The 14,418-nt window shown below is 37.1% G+C and overlaps 1 protein-coding gene across 3 annotated transcripts in view; it reads right to left on the bottom strand.

Annotated features, from left to right (window-relative positions):
• Positions 1-13,901, bottom strand: part of chchd3a (coiled-coil-helix-coiled-coil-helix domain containing 3a) — a 108,310-nt gene extending 94,409 nt beyond the window's left edge. For all 3 annotated transcript variants that reach the window (XM_038298555.1, XM_038298548.1, XM_038298562.1), the window contains exons 1-3: positions 13,674-13,901; positions 9,291-9,512; positions 8,723-8,816 (exon numbers count right to left, since the gene is read on the bottom strand). In XM_038298555.1, the coding sequence (XP_038154483.1) occupies positions 8,723-8,816; positions 9,291-9,512; positions 13,674-13,754 (397 nt within the window). In that variant the 5' untranslated portion in view covers positions 13,755-13,901. The remainder of the gene's footprint in view (positions 1-8,722; positions 8,817-9,290; positions 9,513-13,673) is intronic.
• Positions 13,902-14,418: the final 517 nt, after the last annotated feature.

The following is a 14,418-nucleotide window of genomic DNA, read 5'->3' as shown; positions in this document are numbered from 1 at the left end:
AAAATTAAACAAAATAAACATCTGAAATATATGAGTTTGTATGTAATGTATGAATATAATATACAAGTTTCACTTTTTAAATGGAATTACTGAAATCAATCTACTTTTTCATGATATTCTAATTTTATGACCAGCACCTGTATCTGTCCAAACATCTTGGGAGTTTTTTGATCATGTTTTTTTTTTTTAAATAGATTGTTTTTAATCAGTCATGGTTTGACCTTAAAACTCTTGAGTGGTTTTAGTTTTTGTCCTACTGTAGTCTTTTAATGTTAAGCTTTAAACATAAACCTCAAATGACTCTGTAGAGGTTAATATTGTTCTGAAATATTTTATGACCATCAGGTAGAGTCAACAGTCTCTTTTATAAAACACTTACCGGCATGTTTAGATTGTCTTTTGTGTGCTTTGTTTTTGAGCAGGAGGTTTTAAAGGCAGCCTGCCTCTACCAGTCAATTTGGTCACTTTCATTAAGCTTGGTCACTTTGGCTTTTTGCATATTTCTGGAAAATGAATCCCATTCATATTATTCCCAAAGCCTTATGAATACTTTTAACCCTCAGAAATGTCAGTATAAGGTTTCTCATCTGTCCTTATATGTGTAGGGTGCTGCTTATGGTGGTATTTTAAAATGCATTCTGTCGCAGGTGTAAGGTACCATGATCTTTACAATCAGTGCTGGAAGTCCAACATGGAGGATGGCTAATTGGTTCAATTAGTTTATATTCTCTTTGTTAAATGCTAGAAAGCATATTACTATAATGCAAATCAAAGCTTTGGTTCATAGCCAAATATCTTGATTAGGGGTGTGCAAAATAATCATCATGACAATGCATCGCGATTCTAATTGTTGTGATCTACTGCATCAATTGTTGACACGAAGTATCGATTCTTAATTTAAAAAAAGGAATAAATAAAACACATAAACGGTTGGTGCACATCCGCCAAAAAACAAGTGGAATACAGCTTCCAGTTAGTAGATGTCGCTGCGGATGTGTTGACGCCCGCTGCCTTGTGTCACAAGCATTTCCGTCTGAGGGGTACTGCAACGAGTTATTCATAAACAAAACATAGAGGAGACTGAGAAAATTCGCCCGGCTCCATCACATCTCAAGTCAGATGTTTGGATGCATCTTGGCTTTAAAAACAAAGAAGGTAAAAACGGATTTGATAAGACGCATGTAATTTGCAAAAAGGGAAATGTCATCCATTTGAATTTTTTGGCTACAATAGAACCCCTTTCATTGGTTTCATTGGTTTAAAGGACCACTAAGGTCATGTAAAAGGCACTGATTATCCTTATTTTGTTATTTTAAGTTTGATGAATCCTAAGATCTTTTTGTCAGTGTTTCCAGGCCAGTAATAGTAATATTTTTGTCCAGTATTTTTTTTCATGGCAACACCTCCAAAAGTTGTTTCAATAAATACAGCTATGTATGAATTCAGTTGTATCAATGTAACAATTGAAGACACTATCCAGATCATACGCAGCCAGTCAGCCACTGGTAAAGGCTGTATTTTTTTCTAACAGTGTTCAGTGAAAATATCACAATGCATCGCGATGCATCGCAATATTTCAAGTATCATGATGCATTGCAATAGAATCACATCGTGGCATGTGAATCGTGATTTGAATCGAATCGGGACCTCTTTGGCAATACCCACCCCTAATCTTGATGCAAATGACCCCTTATGGGTGTTTGTAGAGATTGTCTATATTTTCACCATTAAAGTTCTGAAGCACACACACAGAAACACAAAAGAAGTTCACGCTGAAGTTTTTGACATTTTCTTCTTAGTAAAAATATGCAGAGACTGAGGGAAAGTTAAGGAAACCTAAACCTGAGACGGATTTAATACATGAACTATTTTGATACTTTAGTTTATTCCTTTCCCTGAGGGATAACCCTAATCCCAACACTGATGGATGAGAAGCTAATGTCAGTAGATTTAAGACGACTTCATTAACTTCCAACTAGGACTGACTGCCGGGGATTTGGACAGACATCTGTGATTTTGTTAGACTTCTGGTGTGTACTTCCAGCATTGATTGTATAAAATGGCAGAATTCTGCACTGCAGGCAACGTCATGTTGCCGGATGGTGAGAAGGTGATCATTTGTGGTCTAATTCACAAACACATTCAAAGATCTAAAACATTTAAGTGAAAAAAAAAGAAAAACAGAGGACAATAGTGAGTGAGCAACATTTAAGATCAGCTATTTTAGCTTAAAAAAAGAAAATTAAACACAATCAGCATACCTTCCAACAGCAAAAGACTAACATATTTGCAAAACAATGTTATTATTCCTAAAATAATGATACATTTCAGAAATTAAAAACTCAGCAGTTTTTTTTTGTAATCAAGTGAGATAACCCTATATGCACATTTTTATCATTTCCCCAAGACTAATTACCTCAAAGTACTGATAACTTTATACAGCATGAAAAAAAAATACACTAGTCTGGTAGTACGGCGCAGCGGTACTTCAGGATTTTCTTGTTGAAGACACATACGTCCTGTTATCCCACTCGAAACCATAAAATGTCCAACCCTGAAAACTGTTTAGAGATTGAACTGAACCATCTGCTGGAGCTGGGTGATATGGATTTAAAAATTTTTCCCAAAATTCTGTGCTATTACCACAATTACGATAAAAATGATTAAGAAACACCTCTTCATAACTTCTTTGAATTCTTTCTTAGGTTAATGGCTGTGACTTTGTGCCACTGCAGTCGTGAACCCACAATCACAAACTGGTCTATACAAACTTAAAAGAGACCATATCATGACACCAGTTACATAAAAAAAGTGTGATATATACCATTAAGCATTCCACAGTAAACACATTTAATCATATTATTAAGATTTGTAAATACTGTCTGCTTCAGAATAATTTTAAATAATTCAGCTTAAAACTAGGCCAATCGAGTTTGCATGTGTGAGCCAACAGACAAATGAATCTGATCAATTCGGATCGCAAAAAGTTGAGAAAAGCCACTAATTTGAGGCTTGAACATAAACAGTAAAAATAAAAAAAATAAAAAAATCTAAAGCTTGCTTATTTTCAGCTGGTTTCAAGTTTTATATCCCACATTAATGTATTAAACTGCTACCCTGAACATTGTGCAAAGGACCAAACACTGTCTTTGGTTTACATAAAATGTGATGCAAAACAAAACTTGACTTAAAGTGTAAGTTTGTTTAAATATTTTTTTCACATTGAAGTGAATATTTTTCCCTATATAAGGAACTGCATTGAGAATTTCTCCTCTTTGATGTTCACTACTGCTCTAAGATTTCCCAAACAGAGTAGAATTGCAGGCGTGTCAAAAAATACTCTTGAAAAAAAGATGAAGTGAACATTTAATGAGGCCTGTAAGTTTGTTGTATTAAACTGTGGAGGTGTCGTTTTAATCACTGGAGTTAGTGTGGCGTGGCATAAGTTAGCCCTTTTTTAATTACCTCACTGACTGAACACAGTCAAGGATGGAGTGGTCTGCCCACATCAGGGAGGCCACTCTAAAAGGAATCAACTCCCACGGTTGTTTCTCAATAGTGTAGCGAGCAGGCAACATTCAAATGTCCTCTGACAGATAACAGGCAACAATTCAAACAAACAAAGCAATAACAATTCTTTATTTTCATGACTATGAAAATTGCAGATTCATACTGAAGGCATCTAAACTATGAATTAACATATGTGGAATTATATACTTAACAACATGTCTTATATTCCAGGTTCTTCAAAGTAGCCACCTTTTGCTTTGATTACTGCTCTGCACACTCTTGGCATTCTCTTGATGAGCTTCAAAAGGTAGTCACCTGAAATGGTTTTCACTTCACAGGAGTCCCCTATCCAGTTTAATAAGTGCCTTATAAATTGGGGTTGGGACCATCAGCTCTGTTGTGCAAAAGTCAGGTGGATACACAGCTGATAGTCCTATTGAATAGGCTGTTAGAATTTGTATTATGGCAAGAAAAAAGCAGCTTAGTAAAGAAAACGAGTGGCCATCATTGTTTAAGAAATTAAGGTCAGTCAAAAATTGGCAAGTGTCCCCATATGCAATCGCAAAAACCATGAAGAGCTACAAAGAAACTGGCTCACATGAGAACCGCCCCAGGAAAGGAAGACCAAGGGTAACCTCTGCTGCGGAGGATAAGTTCATCCGTGTCACCAGCCTCAGAAAATGCAGTGTAGGAGACATAAATGGTTATGTGGTGTATGTTGTGTCTTGGAGGTGGAGACTCAAAGGGAGGTGGGTGTGCACCAAGGAAGAAGGTGTATAAGTGCGCACTCACCTGTCTCACTGATGAGACAGGGTAAGGGTGGGGCTGCCGTAATTTTGTTTGACCGCTTTATTTCACTGCGTTTCATATTATTTTGTTTCAGTATTCATTCGTTTCCTATATCAATTAACGGATCTAACTTTGTTTGCCACAATCATCCCTGCTGCGCTGTCATTAACTCATGCTGGTGACAATAAACAAACAAAAGCATCCTGGATTCCAGCGTATCTGTAAGAACATAAACATTTAAGCGCGTCACAAATAGGGCAAGAAAGGAGGACCCGACCCGAACTCTCAGCGGCCTAAAGGATCTTTAAGGAAGCCGCTATATGCAGGTTAATAGCATCTCAGATTAGAGACCAGGTCAATGCCACATAAAGTTCTAGCAGCATCTTTAGAACAACTGTTAAGAGGAGACTGTGAATCAGGCCTTCATGGTAAAATAGCTGCAAGGAAACCACTGCTAAGGACAGACAACAAGCAGAAGAGACTTGCTTTGGCTAAAGAACACAAGCAATGGACATTAGACCAATGGAAATCTGAGCTTTGGTCTGCTGAGTCCAAATTTTAGAACTTTGGTTCCAACTATTATGCCTTTGTGCGGCGCAGAAAAGGTGAAGAGATGGACTCTACATGCCTGGTTCCCACCGTGAAGCATGGAGGAGGAGGTGTGATGGTGCTTTGCTGGTGACACTGTTGGGGATGTATTAAAAATTAAAGGCTTACTGAACCAGCATTGCTACCACAGCATCTTGCAGCAGCATGCTATTCCATCTGGTTTGGGTTTAGTTGGACCATCATTTGTTTATCCAACAGGACAATGACTCCAAACACACCTCCAGGTTGTGTAAGGTAGGGTGACCAAACGTCCGTATTTCCCGGGACATATCCGTATTTCACGTCCTGTCCCGGGCGTCCCGGGTTATTTTTAAAAAGTGAGGAAATGCCCTGATTTCACTGCGCACGACGCTCCGTGTGACGTAATCCCTGAGCCACGTCAGTGCGGGCAGCCCTGTCTTTAATCAGAGGCTCTGTTCGAAAACCTGGGCTGCATCCTCCAAGGACGCGATCTACCTAGACTGGATCCTTCGAAGTCCTTGAAAATGAGGAGGCCGGAAGAGTTTTGGCTGTAAATTTGAACAGGTCCACCCTTCAGCGGGTTTTACCGTCGTATGCTCTGTTGTTTAGCAACCGTGAAAGTTGACACACAAAGCAGGAAAAGTATGAATACCGAGGTTTTTAAAACTGTTTGTTTGTTTATATATTTTTTTTAAAGTTAAAGTGAACAAAGACTACACTCACAAGAATCCAGAGTGGAATAAATGTTCCAACCAGCGGGAGCAGGAACAAATAAAATCAAATGTAATGATAGAAACCTTAGTCAGTTAAATAACCTGCTGCTGTCATTCTGCACATCTCTGATGTTGCTGCTATTTTCAAATATCCATTATTGTAAAAATGTCCATAGCAGCATATTGGTTATTTATTCTCCAGTTTTATATTGTTAAAACACTTTACAGTATTTTATTGTTTATATTTTAACTCTTCCCTATTATGTTATTCTTATACATTTTTCTAAGGTCCTCATTTGTGTGACCATTTTCAATAATCTTTCTGCTGCTGTAAATCTGCCCATTGTGGGACAATAAAGGGATTTTCTATTCTATTCTATAAAAGGGTTAGAAATATATAAGTAAATCTAAACAATGTATGTATAAAAATATATCTGCAAAATCTCTAATATTCAACAACAAAAAATACTTAGTTAAGCATATTGTGCAAAACAACAATAAAAAAAATGTAACTCCTATCAGATTTATAGTCCCCACCCTGCAGATCTATTAGAATCTGTCCTTAAATTACAGCCAAACTCATTTACACAGTAACAGATTAAAACCTTTAGATAAATCAAACATTACCGCCACATATCTGACTCAATAACCATTAAAACAACTATTTTCATTCATTTCAGACGGAAGTATTCACAGAGTTGTATTATATTAAACTGAACTTCCAATTCCCGATGATGAGACATTTGTTCTTTCAATCACCGCCCCCCCATCCCCCGCCCCCCCCCCCCCCCCCCAACCCCCCCCCCCGCTCCAAGGTGTCCTGGTTTTCCCAAATGAAAATATGGTCACCCTATGTAAGGGCTATTTGACCAAGAAGGAGAGTGATAGGGTGGTGCGCCAGATGACCAGGCCTCCACAATCACCAGACCTGAACCCAATCCAGATGGTTTGGGGTGAGCTGGACCGCGGAATGAAGGCAAAAGGGCCAGCAAATGCTAAGCATGTCTGGGAACTCCTTCAAGACTGTTGGAAGACCATTTAAGGTGACAACCTCTGGAAGCTCATCAAGAGAATGCCAAGAGTGGGCGAAGCAGTAATCAAAGCAAAAGGTGGCCACTATGAAGAACCTGGAATATAAGACATATGTTCAGTTGTTTCACACTTTTTTAAGTAAACAATTCCACATGTGTTAATTCATAGTTTTGATGCATTCAGTATGAATCTACAATTTTCATAGTCATGAAAATAAAGAAAACTCTTTGAATGAGAAGCTGTGTCCCAGTTATTTGAAGAAGATTTTAACGAGGATCACTAGCCAAGTCATTTGACACGGTTCTACACAGGTCAGCGAGCTGTTCCCAATGCCACTAAAAGCTGATTGTTCCCAGATTTAAACAGGTTTTTCAGCCAGGGGAAAGGGGTATATGTTTTATAGGGGCATGCTAGATAATGATCACCCAAAGTCCTAATAGTAACACTAACAGAGGTTAGCAGATACTTAGCAGTCCAATAACAGGTCTGCATCAGCCTTGCATCCTCGTTTTTGTTTGAGGTCTCTTTCTTTCCTCTTCTGACACAGGTTTTCTTTGGCATTTTGCTGACTCTGCCATGTATAAACCTCCAAAATAAAATAAATAAATATTCTGTAGTCACCTGTGGATAGCGCAGCATGAAACGGTTACTCGAGCCAACAAATTAATATTGGGCTATCATAAAGCTGCTTGTCTTACCCCAAGAATTAGAGCAGAGTTGCAAGACCGCTACAAGGATCGGTGGCACAAAAACTTGCAAGTTATTATGACTCTGATTGCCATCACAGGGACTTAGAAGATATACAGTATTAAGATAAAATGTTACTAATATTTAATTTTTGTCATAGCTAATATAAATTGTGAGCCATTAACAATGACTTTACATAGTCTCAAGTCTTTAGGGCACAAAGCTATGCTGTTTGCAGGCTTTTATTTTTACAACATAAACAGACCAACCAGAGTGGGAGTCTCAACATTTAGTCCACAGGTACTATCCAGTCTATGCGCTTTAAATTAGACAATGCACATTAAATTTCATAATATTATGAAGCTTCTCCGCTCTTTCTGTCATCAAGAAAATTAATCTATATGTGACCTTTTCTGAGATTGCTCTTCTAGTGAGATGTTAACATCTACCTTAACAGAAATTTGGATCATCAAGTAAAACTAAAACCTGAATGTTTTATTTGGATAATTTAATGTGTTAAGCTCCCATAGAAAGCAAGAAAGGTTATTAATCTTTTCATCCAACTTGCTACATTTCATGTGCACTTATATTACATCAAGTTTAGTGTGTTTTTTTACTTTCATTTTGTGTTTTAACCCAAATCCAGGCTTCCATTGGTTAATAAATTAGATTTCCATTGATATTTTTTTGTGGTTTTGTTGTCAGCACATTCAACTTTGTACAGAACAAATTATTGAATGAGAATATTTCATCCATTAAGATCTAGGATATGTTATTTAAGTGTTCACTTTATTTTTGGAGCCGTGTATATTGTGTTCCCAGCTTTAACAGCTGTCAGAGGTCACAAAAAGGACACAAGCTAAGACAAAAAAAAACAAGACAATAAAAACTATTTTAAAGATGCTGCTCATACCCAGTGTTGCACTTTCAGTAACCTTTTTGATTAAAACCAGAATTATTCACATCATTAACAGTTGGTGGATGGCAATAAATCACTATATGACAGAAGTTAGCGCAAGGCCAATTTTTTTAAATTAAGACTCATTATAATTACAGTGAAAACTTGGAGGCAAACAGCTTAAGGTGGCTTACGCTAAACACCAGCACAATAGGCCCAATCCAAATGAAATGCAAATCCATGCCATGTTTGCTAGTAAATAACCTCTGCCTTTTAATTAAAAATGTCACAGAAACCATGTTGAACACAGTCAGAGGGGGAAAAAAACATTACCAAGATTTAAATGCATTTTATAGATTCAATGATGAAGCTTTAATTGTTTTAACTACAGTTACCAAAGCATTGTTTCCAAAAAATTTAGATTTTTGTTGAGACCTTAATTACAAGAGGGCAAAATAACCTTTCATTACCTTTTTCGACAAACATTTTTTTTTTCCTTTGCGCAGCTTGAATTGAAACTCACCTGCTGGTGGCGCAGCAGGTGTTGAAACTGGACCTGACAGAGGCACTGCCGCTGGCTCGGACTCTGGAGCAGACGATAATGATTCCACTGTGGGCTGGGGAGGAGGTGCAACTGGTTCAAAAGCAGCAGTAAACTCAGGCAGATGAGATGTATCTAAAGGCTCAGCAGACTGCAGGGGCAAAGAGTCCCCTGAAGGAAGCATTGATGCAGGCAGGATGCTGATAGGCTTTAAAACAGGAGGGGAAGACGGGGATTCTAAATCTGATTTAGGAAGAAGTGGAGAAGCAAGATGCTCAGTGGTATGTGCAGGAGGAATGGGTTTGATTACTGAAGGAGAAGAAGTAATGGGCTGAGTAAAGGGAGGAGATGCTTCAGTTACAGGGGGAGGAGGTGCAAGATGAGGTACAGCTTCCACCACCCCTGAAGAGTGGCAGGAAACAGGAGTGAGCCGTTCAGTGTGAGCAGGAGGAGGGGGCTGTGTGGCAGCAGGGCTGGTTACAGAAGCAGAAGCAGAATCTGAGGAAAAAGGAGGAGAAAGCACCGAGTCAACCTTGGTGTTTTCTGCTACCTGTTCTGTGGGAGGTTTGGGAAGAGGCGCTGCCACAGACTGGGTGGCAGGTGGAGGTGCTATGGCTTCTACGAAAGGAGGGGGGGGAGGCAGGGAGGTGGGGAGGTCAACAAGGGGAGGAACAGGTCGCAGTGGAGGTGGAGTGACGGCTGGTGCAGTGGGAGCACTTTGTTTATTTGGAGCGTTGGGCTCTCTCATACGCTTGATCACATTTTCAGAAAGCTGTAAACGAGAAGAAAAAAATTATTTAAAGGATATATAAAAAAAAAAAATCAGTAGCGCATAATTTTCCACAAAGCAAAACTTTGTTCAAGTGCAGAACAACAAGAGGTCAGTTAGGATCTAACAAATATGTTCATTTTCTTAAAACTTAATTTATGCTTTGACTTTGACTAGGCTATTCACATATAATGTTTAATTTCTCTGTTCTATTAGTGGATAAAATGCAGATTATGCATGTCTTATTTTCCCTTTACAAGCAGGCCAACAAGTAACATTTTGGTACCATCTTAACAAAGCAGCTTAATCTCCATGTGTCCTGAGTTTATTAAATGTAGGGCCGCAGCTAACGATTATTTTACAAATCGAATAATCTATCAATTATTTTTTGGAATAATTATATTGGACAGTAAAGGTTGCTTAAAGAATATTTTTAAATAATTAAACCAGGAGAAACTAAAAAGTTTCCACTTGAGGAGTTCTGGATAGAGCATATTGACAGACGAAAATGTTTTTTCATCTTAAATGCAAAATGTTTAAATAGCTTTTTTTTAAACAATTTTAATATAATTACTGCTCTAAGAGGGTCTCTCTGTCAGCTAAAGGCAGGTTTTACAGTCTCTGTACTCCATATACCAATTAACCAATTTCAAAATTAGTTGATGATCATTTCAATAATAGATTAATTACAATTAATATGATCAATTGTTTCAGCCCTAATTAAATTGTCCAGCAACAGTAAACGTGTATTGAACAGTTTTCTGAAAGATGTTCAAAGGTTGGAATTTTGCTTTATAGTGAATATAATCTGTCAGTTTCAGATCAATTCTAAGGAGAGTAGAAGAAATTCCAAAAATCAATGAACATTTGCTCAAGATAAATTCAAAAATATTCTTCACAGTGAGCAATTATAAAAGAAGTTACTGTAAAAAAAAAAACCAAAAAAAACGATGCAGGTCTGTTTGTAGCCCCAAAGATGAGAGTAAAACAAAACAAAACAATTGTAGATATCAAAAATAATGTTTTTTTGCAGCAATAACATTCACAAACAAAGATAAACACTGAAGAACGAATGGGAAAAAATATAAACTTCAGTTCAAAAGAAGAGCATGTTGCAGCATTGTCTGTAACCATGAGTTGTTTCTAAGTAGCTTTCAGAAAGAAAAGCTGCAGAGCTGCATTTAAAAACCGTTTCATCTAGTGGTCATCGAAACGTTTTGCAAGGAAATCCAAAAAAGGAACCAACCTCAACCTAAATTAAAACGCTGCACTGTTTCTGTCTGCACATTCCATCCCTTTGAGTCATCTCTTGACCTTTTTTCAGAGTAAAATACATTTGAAGAGCCAAATCAAGTCTCTTTCTAAGCAAACTGAATGGTTACTGATGAGAAGAAGTACTTCTGCTAGTCTGTAAGCAAAAACATCTTCCATTCTTTGTAAAGCAGCATTTAAACAAGGAAGAAATGATCCTTGGGTACAGCCAAGATTCTCTCATCCCAATTAGATCACTTCTTAATGCAGCTTTATGGGAAAGTAGGAAAATTAAAACCAATTCGTTGCCAATTTGGGCCCCCAACTGTGCATTTTATGTTCTCTGCATTTATTCAGACTTCTTACTGAATATTCTGTGAAGCTGTGTATATTGTTTATACTCTAGATCAGAAGTCTTCATCGTGAGGTGTTGTTCCAACACATTTGAAGCTCTTCCTTAGTATTAACTCTAACTGGAAGAGTTATTTTAATTCAGAGTTAAGAAAGTCTGGTCCTCAGGGGGGAGCACTCTGGTTTTAATAGGCATTTACTTGGCTCCAACACACCTGAGACAAACCGTTATTTTTTTTTTCAAGCTGTCCATATGTTCTGCAGAGTCTAGCTGCAGATCCATTCACTAAATGGATTCTGTAGAGAAAAGATCCATTCACTGAAACCAGCCAGACAGACTGAATAATGATAAATGGAGAGACGAATAGAGAGCAAACTGTTGTCTGAAACTTAAAGACCACTGGAAATACAAGATAAACTGTAGAAATACTGATAGCTGTCTGCATCCTATCCTCCCTTTTCCTTAAATGCTGGACTTAAAATCTAAACCAAATTCTACACTTTTCCAGTTTCTATACCAATCTGTAATCGACTGCTGGATGATTTGATTATTCACACACCTAATATAAACTCATTGCAGCACCAACTACTGTTTAGTGTTAACATTGTTCTATTTGTAGCTATCATCTGGCCAAAAGTGATAAAATCAACTAGAGTGCAGTTTATTTACAGTAATAGAGTTCAGGGTTTATACTTTGGTTCCCACAGGAATGTACAGAAATAACCTGTGTTGCACAAAAGACAACAAACAAATAAAAGTAGCTTTGATAAGTGAAAACTAAATGTAAATTGCACAAAAATAAAATTATATTGAAATAATAAAATATAAGGTGTGTTCCTAAATATTATAAATAAAAAGTAACCTTAACCATAGTGTATAGTTAGATAAGCAAGAATTATGTAACTATATGTGAAACATAAACCATTTTATGTTACCCTGTTCTTCTTTAAGGCTTCAGTCATTCACTGAAACCTTTACCTGCAGCTTTCTGTTTGCAAAGTCAAAGATGAAATTACTGTAAAAGATCAGTCAGCCAGTGTTGTTGTTAATACTAATCACTGCCACTCCATCTTTCTTCTGCCATGGAAGATCTCAGTTCTTTATCGATTTTAGTTTGGAGAAGCTCCGCTTTGGAGTCACAGGATGAGTGCAGGCCATCCTACGTTTTGGGTGGAATCAGATCATTTTGAGAGACTAAGGCCATGTTCACACTACAGGCCGTGATGCTCAATTCTGATTTTTTTGTGAAATCCGATTTTTTTTGCGCTGCCGTTAACATTTCCAAATATATGCGTCTTGTATGTGATCTCCTGTTTGAACTAAATTCATTCAGCTAAAGTGTGACGCAATGACATTACAGACCAGTGTGCACTGTGTTTACGGAAGTAAACATGGATGGTAGTGCCGGAGTGCATCTAGCGAATTTTCCAAACCTTAAAACCTCAATCTTTTCAAGATGGTTAAACATAAATACTGCTCTCCTCATCATCGTCCACCATGGTGTTTATTTGACTTGCCGCTTCTGTGTAGCAAGACGCAGAATAGTGACCTATGTCGGTTCCTAATGGCGTTCAGGTCAGATGAATGCAACCTGGCCGTTCAGACACAGGTCGCATTTGAAAAGATCAATTTCGTATCGGATTCAGGACCACATAGCCAAGTGGACTGGGTCGGATTGGAAAAGATCTGTGTTATTCAGAGTGCCATGAAAAGATCAGATCCAGGTCATATTTGGGCAAAAAAAGCGGATTGTGGTCACTTCAGGCTGCGGTATGAACGCAGCCTATGGCTTTCCATCTCACCACGATCAGACTGTCACCAAAAATGAATTTGCCTCAGATAAGTTTAAACTTGTCCTTGTGTAAATCTGGCCCAAAGACTACTTTTTTTTCATATATAAGTGATGATTTCTACATTATTAAAGATGTTGATTTAGAAAATGTAATCCTGAAATTGTGATTTTTTTTCTAATGTATAGATATAGGAATCATTCTGGGGGGAAAAAAATAAAATAAATAAAACAGATTCCTTGGGGAACCTAAGTAGTAGCTTAGTTTGCTTATGCCTTGGGCCAGCCCTGAACTGATCTAATGCCAAGCAATAATTGCAAATATAATATGAATCCTATAAAGAAAAGCCTTCTCCATGTTGACTTAACAAATGAGTAATAACAGAGGGAGGCTCACTAATGTGTCACGTGATCAACCAAAGCCTCTCAGGCTAATTTTAACATCAAGTGAATGTGACACAGGTGAGTCTGACAACAGAGGCTCATAATAAAACATATAATACATATAAAACATGGAACAACTAAGTGAAATATACTGAACCAACATTTGTTTTTAAACATTGGTTCAAATGTTTCCAAACAAACACTATACAGACAAAACTTACTCATTTTTTTCAAGTTTATACCTTTATACCTTTCAGCGTGCAAATAGACACAGTTGACTGATTTCTGTGTTATTTTATTTTAATTATAACAGTGTGTTTGCAGCCTGGGGTTAGCATCTCTGCCTTTCAATCAGAGCAGCACCTGTTCCTCTCAGTAGGTAACTTACCCGTATGCCCTTCACCACCGTTATGTTGTCGTTCTCGTCTGATTCAAATGACACTCGGTGGCTACTGTTGTTAGCTCCCATTGTCAGACCGCAGGCTCTCCCAAATGTCGCTTATCTGGGCTGCTTTGAACAATTTCACTACTCTTTTTTTATAACCCGGCTTATCTACAGCCTCATATAAACAAGGCCAGGACTACACGGCTGCAGAAAAGTGAACACTTCCTTAGCATTACGTATTATTCTAAAACGTACCACATTATTGGACAAAGAGGTGAGCGAGCTGTGTATCGAGAATTTTGATTGGTTGTTTATTTAAAGTGGGCGGAGTTTCAATGTGACGATTTATTTCTGTGATTTTTCTCTCACGTGTAAAGTATTTCCATATATTGATTTGAAATATATCCTAGTCGTTGTGTTTTAAAAACTATTAATAAATAGCCACAACCATTTACATTAAATTGCGTTATATTGAAGATAATAATCTATTTCAGAGTTCAAGATTTAAAAATTCTTACCAAAGTATTCACTTTAAACATTTTCATTTTTTTTATTTTTATCTATTTTTAATTTATATATATATATATATATATATATATATATATATATATATATATATATATATATATATATATATATATATATATAATATATATATATAAGAAAAAAATAATAAAATACAATAAACATTTTCATATTTTGAGGCATTTCAACTTAAACAAAGGGAGGCTAGATTATGAAGAAATAT

Source organism: Cyprinodon tularosa, unplaced genomic scaffold (genome assembly GCF_016077235.1).
Source record: "Cyprinodon tularosa strain WSP-4 unplaced genomic scaffold, ASM1607723v1 ctg111, whole genome shotgun sequence".
Lineage (NCBI taxonomy): Eukaryota > Metazoa > Chordata > Actinopteri > Cyprinodontiformes > Cyprinodontidae > Cyprinodon > Cyprinodon tularosa.
Note: the sequence above shows the minus strand (reverse complement) of the source record. Positions and strands in the feature narration are given on the sequence as shown.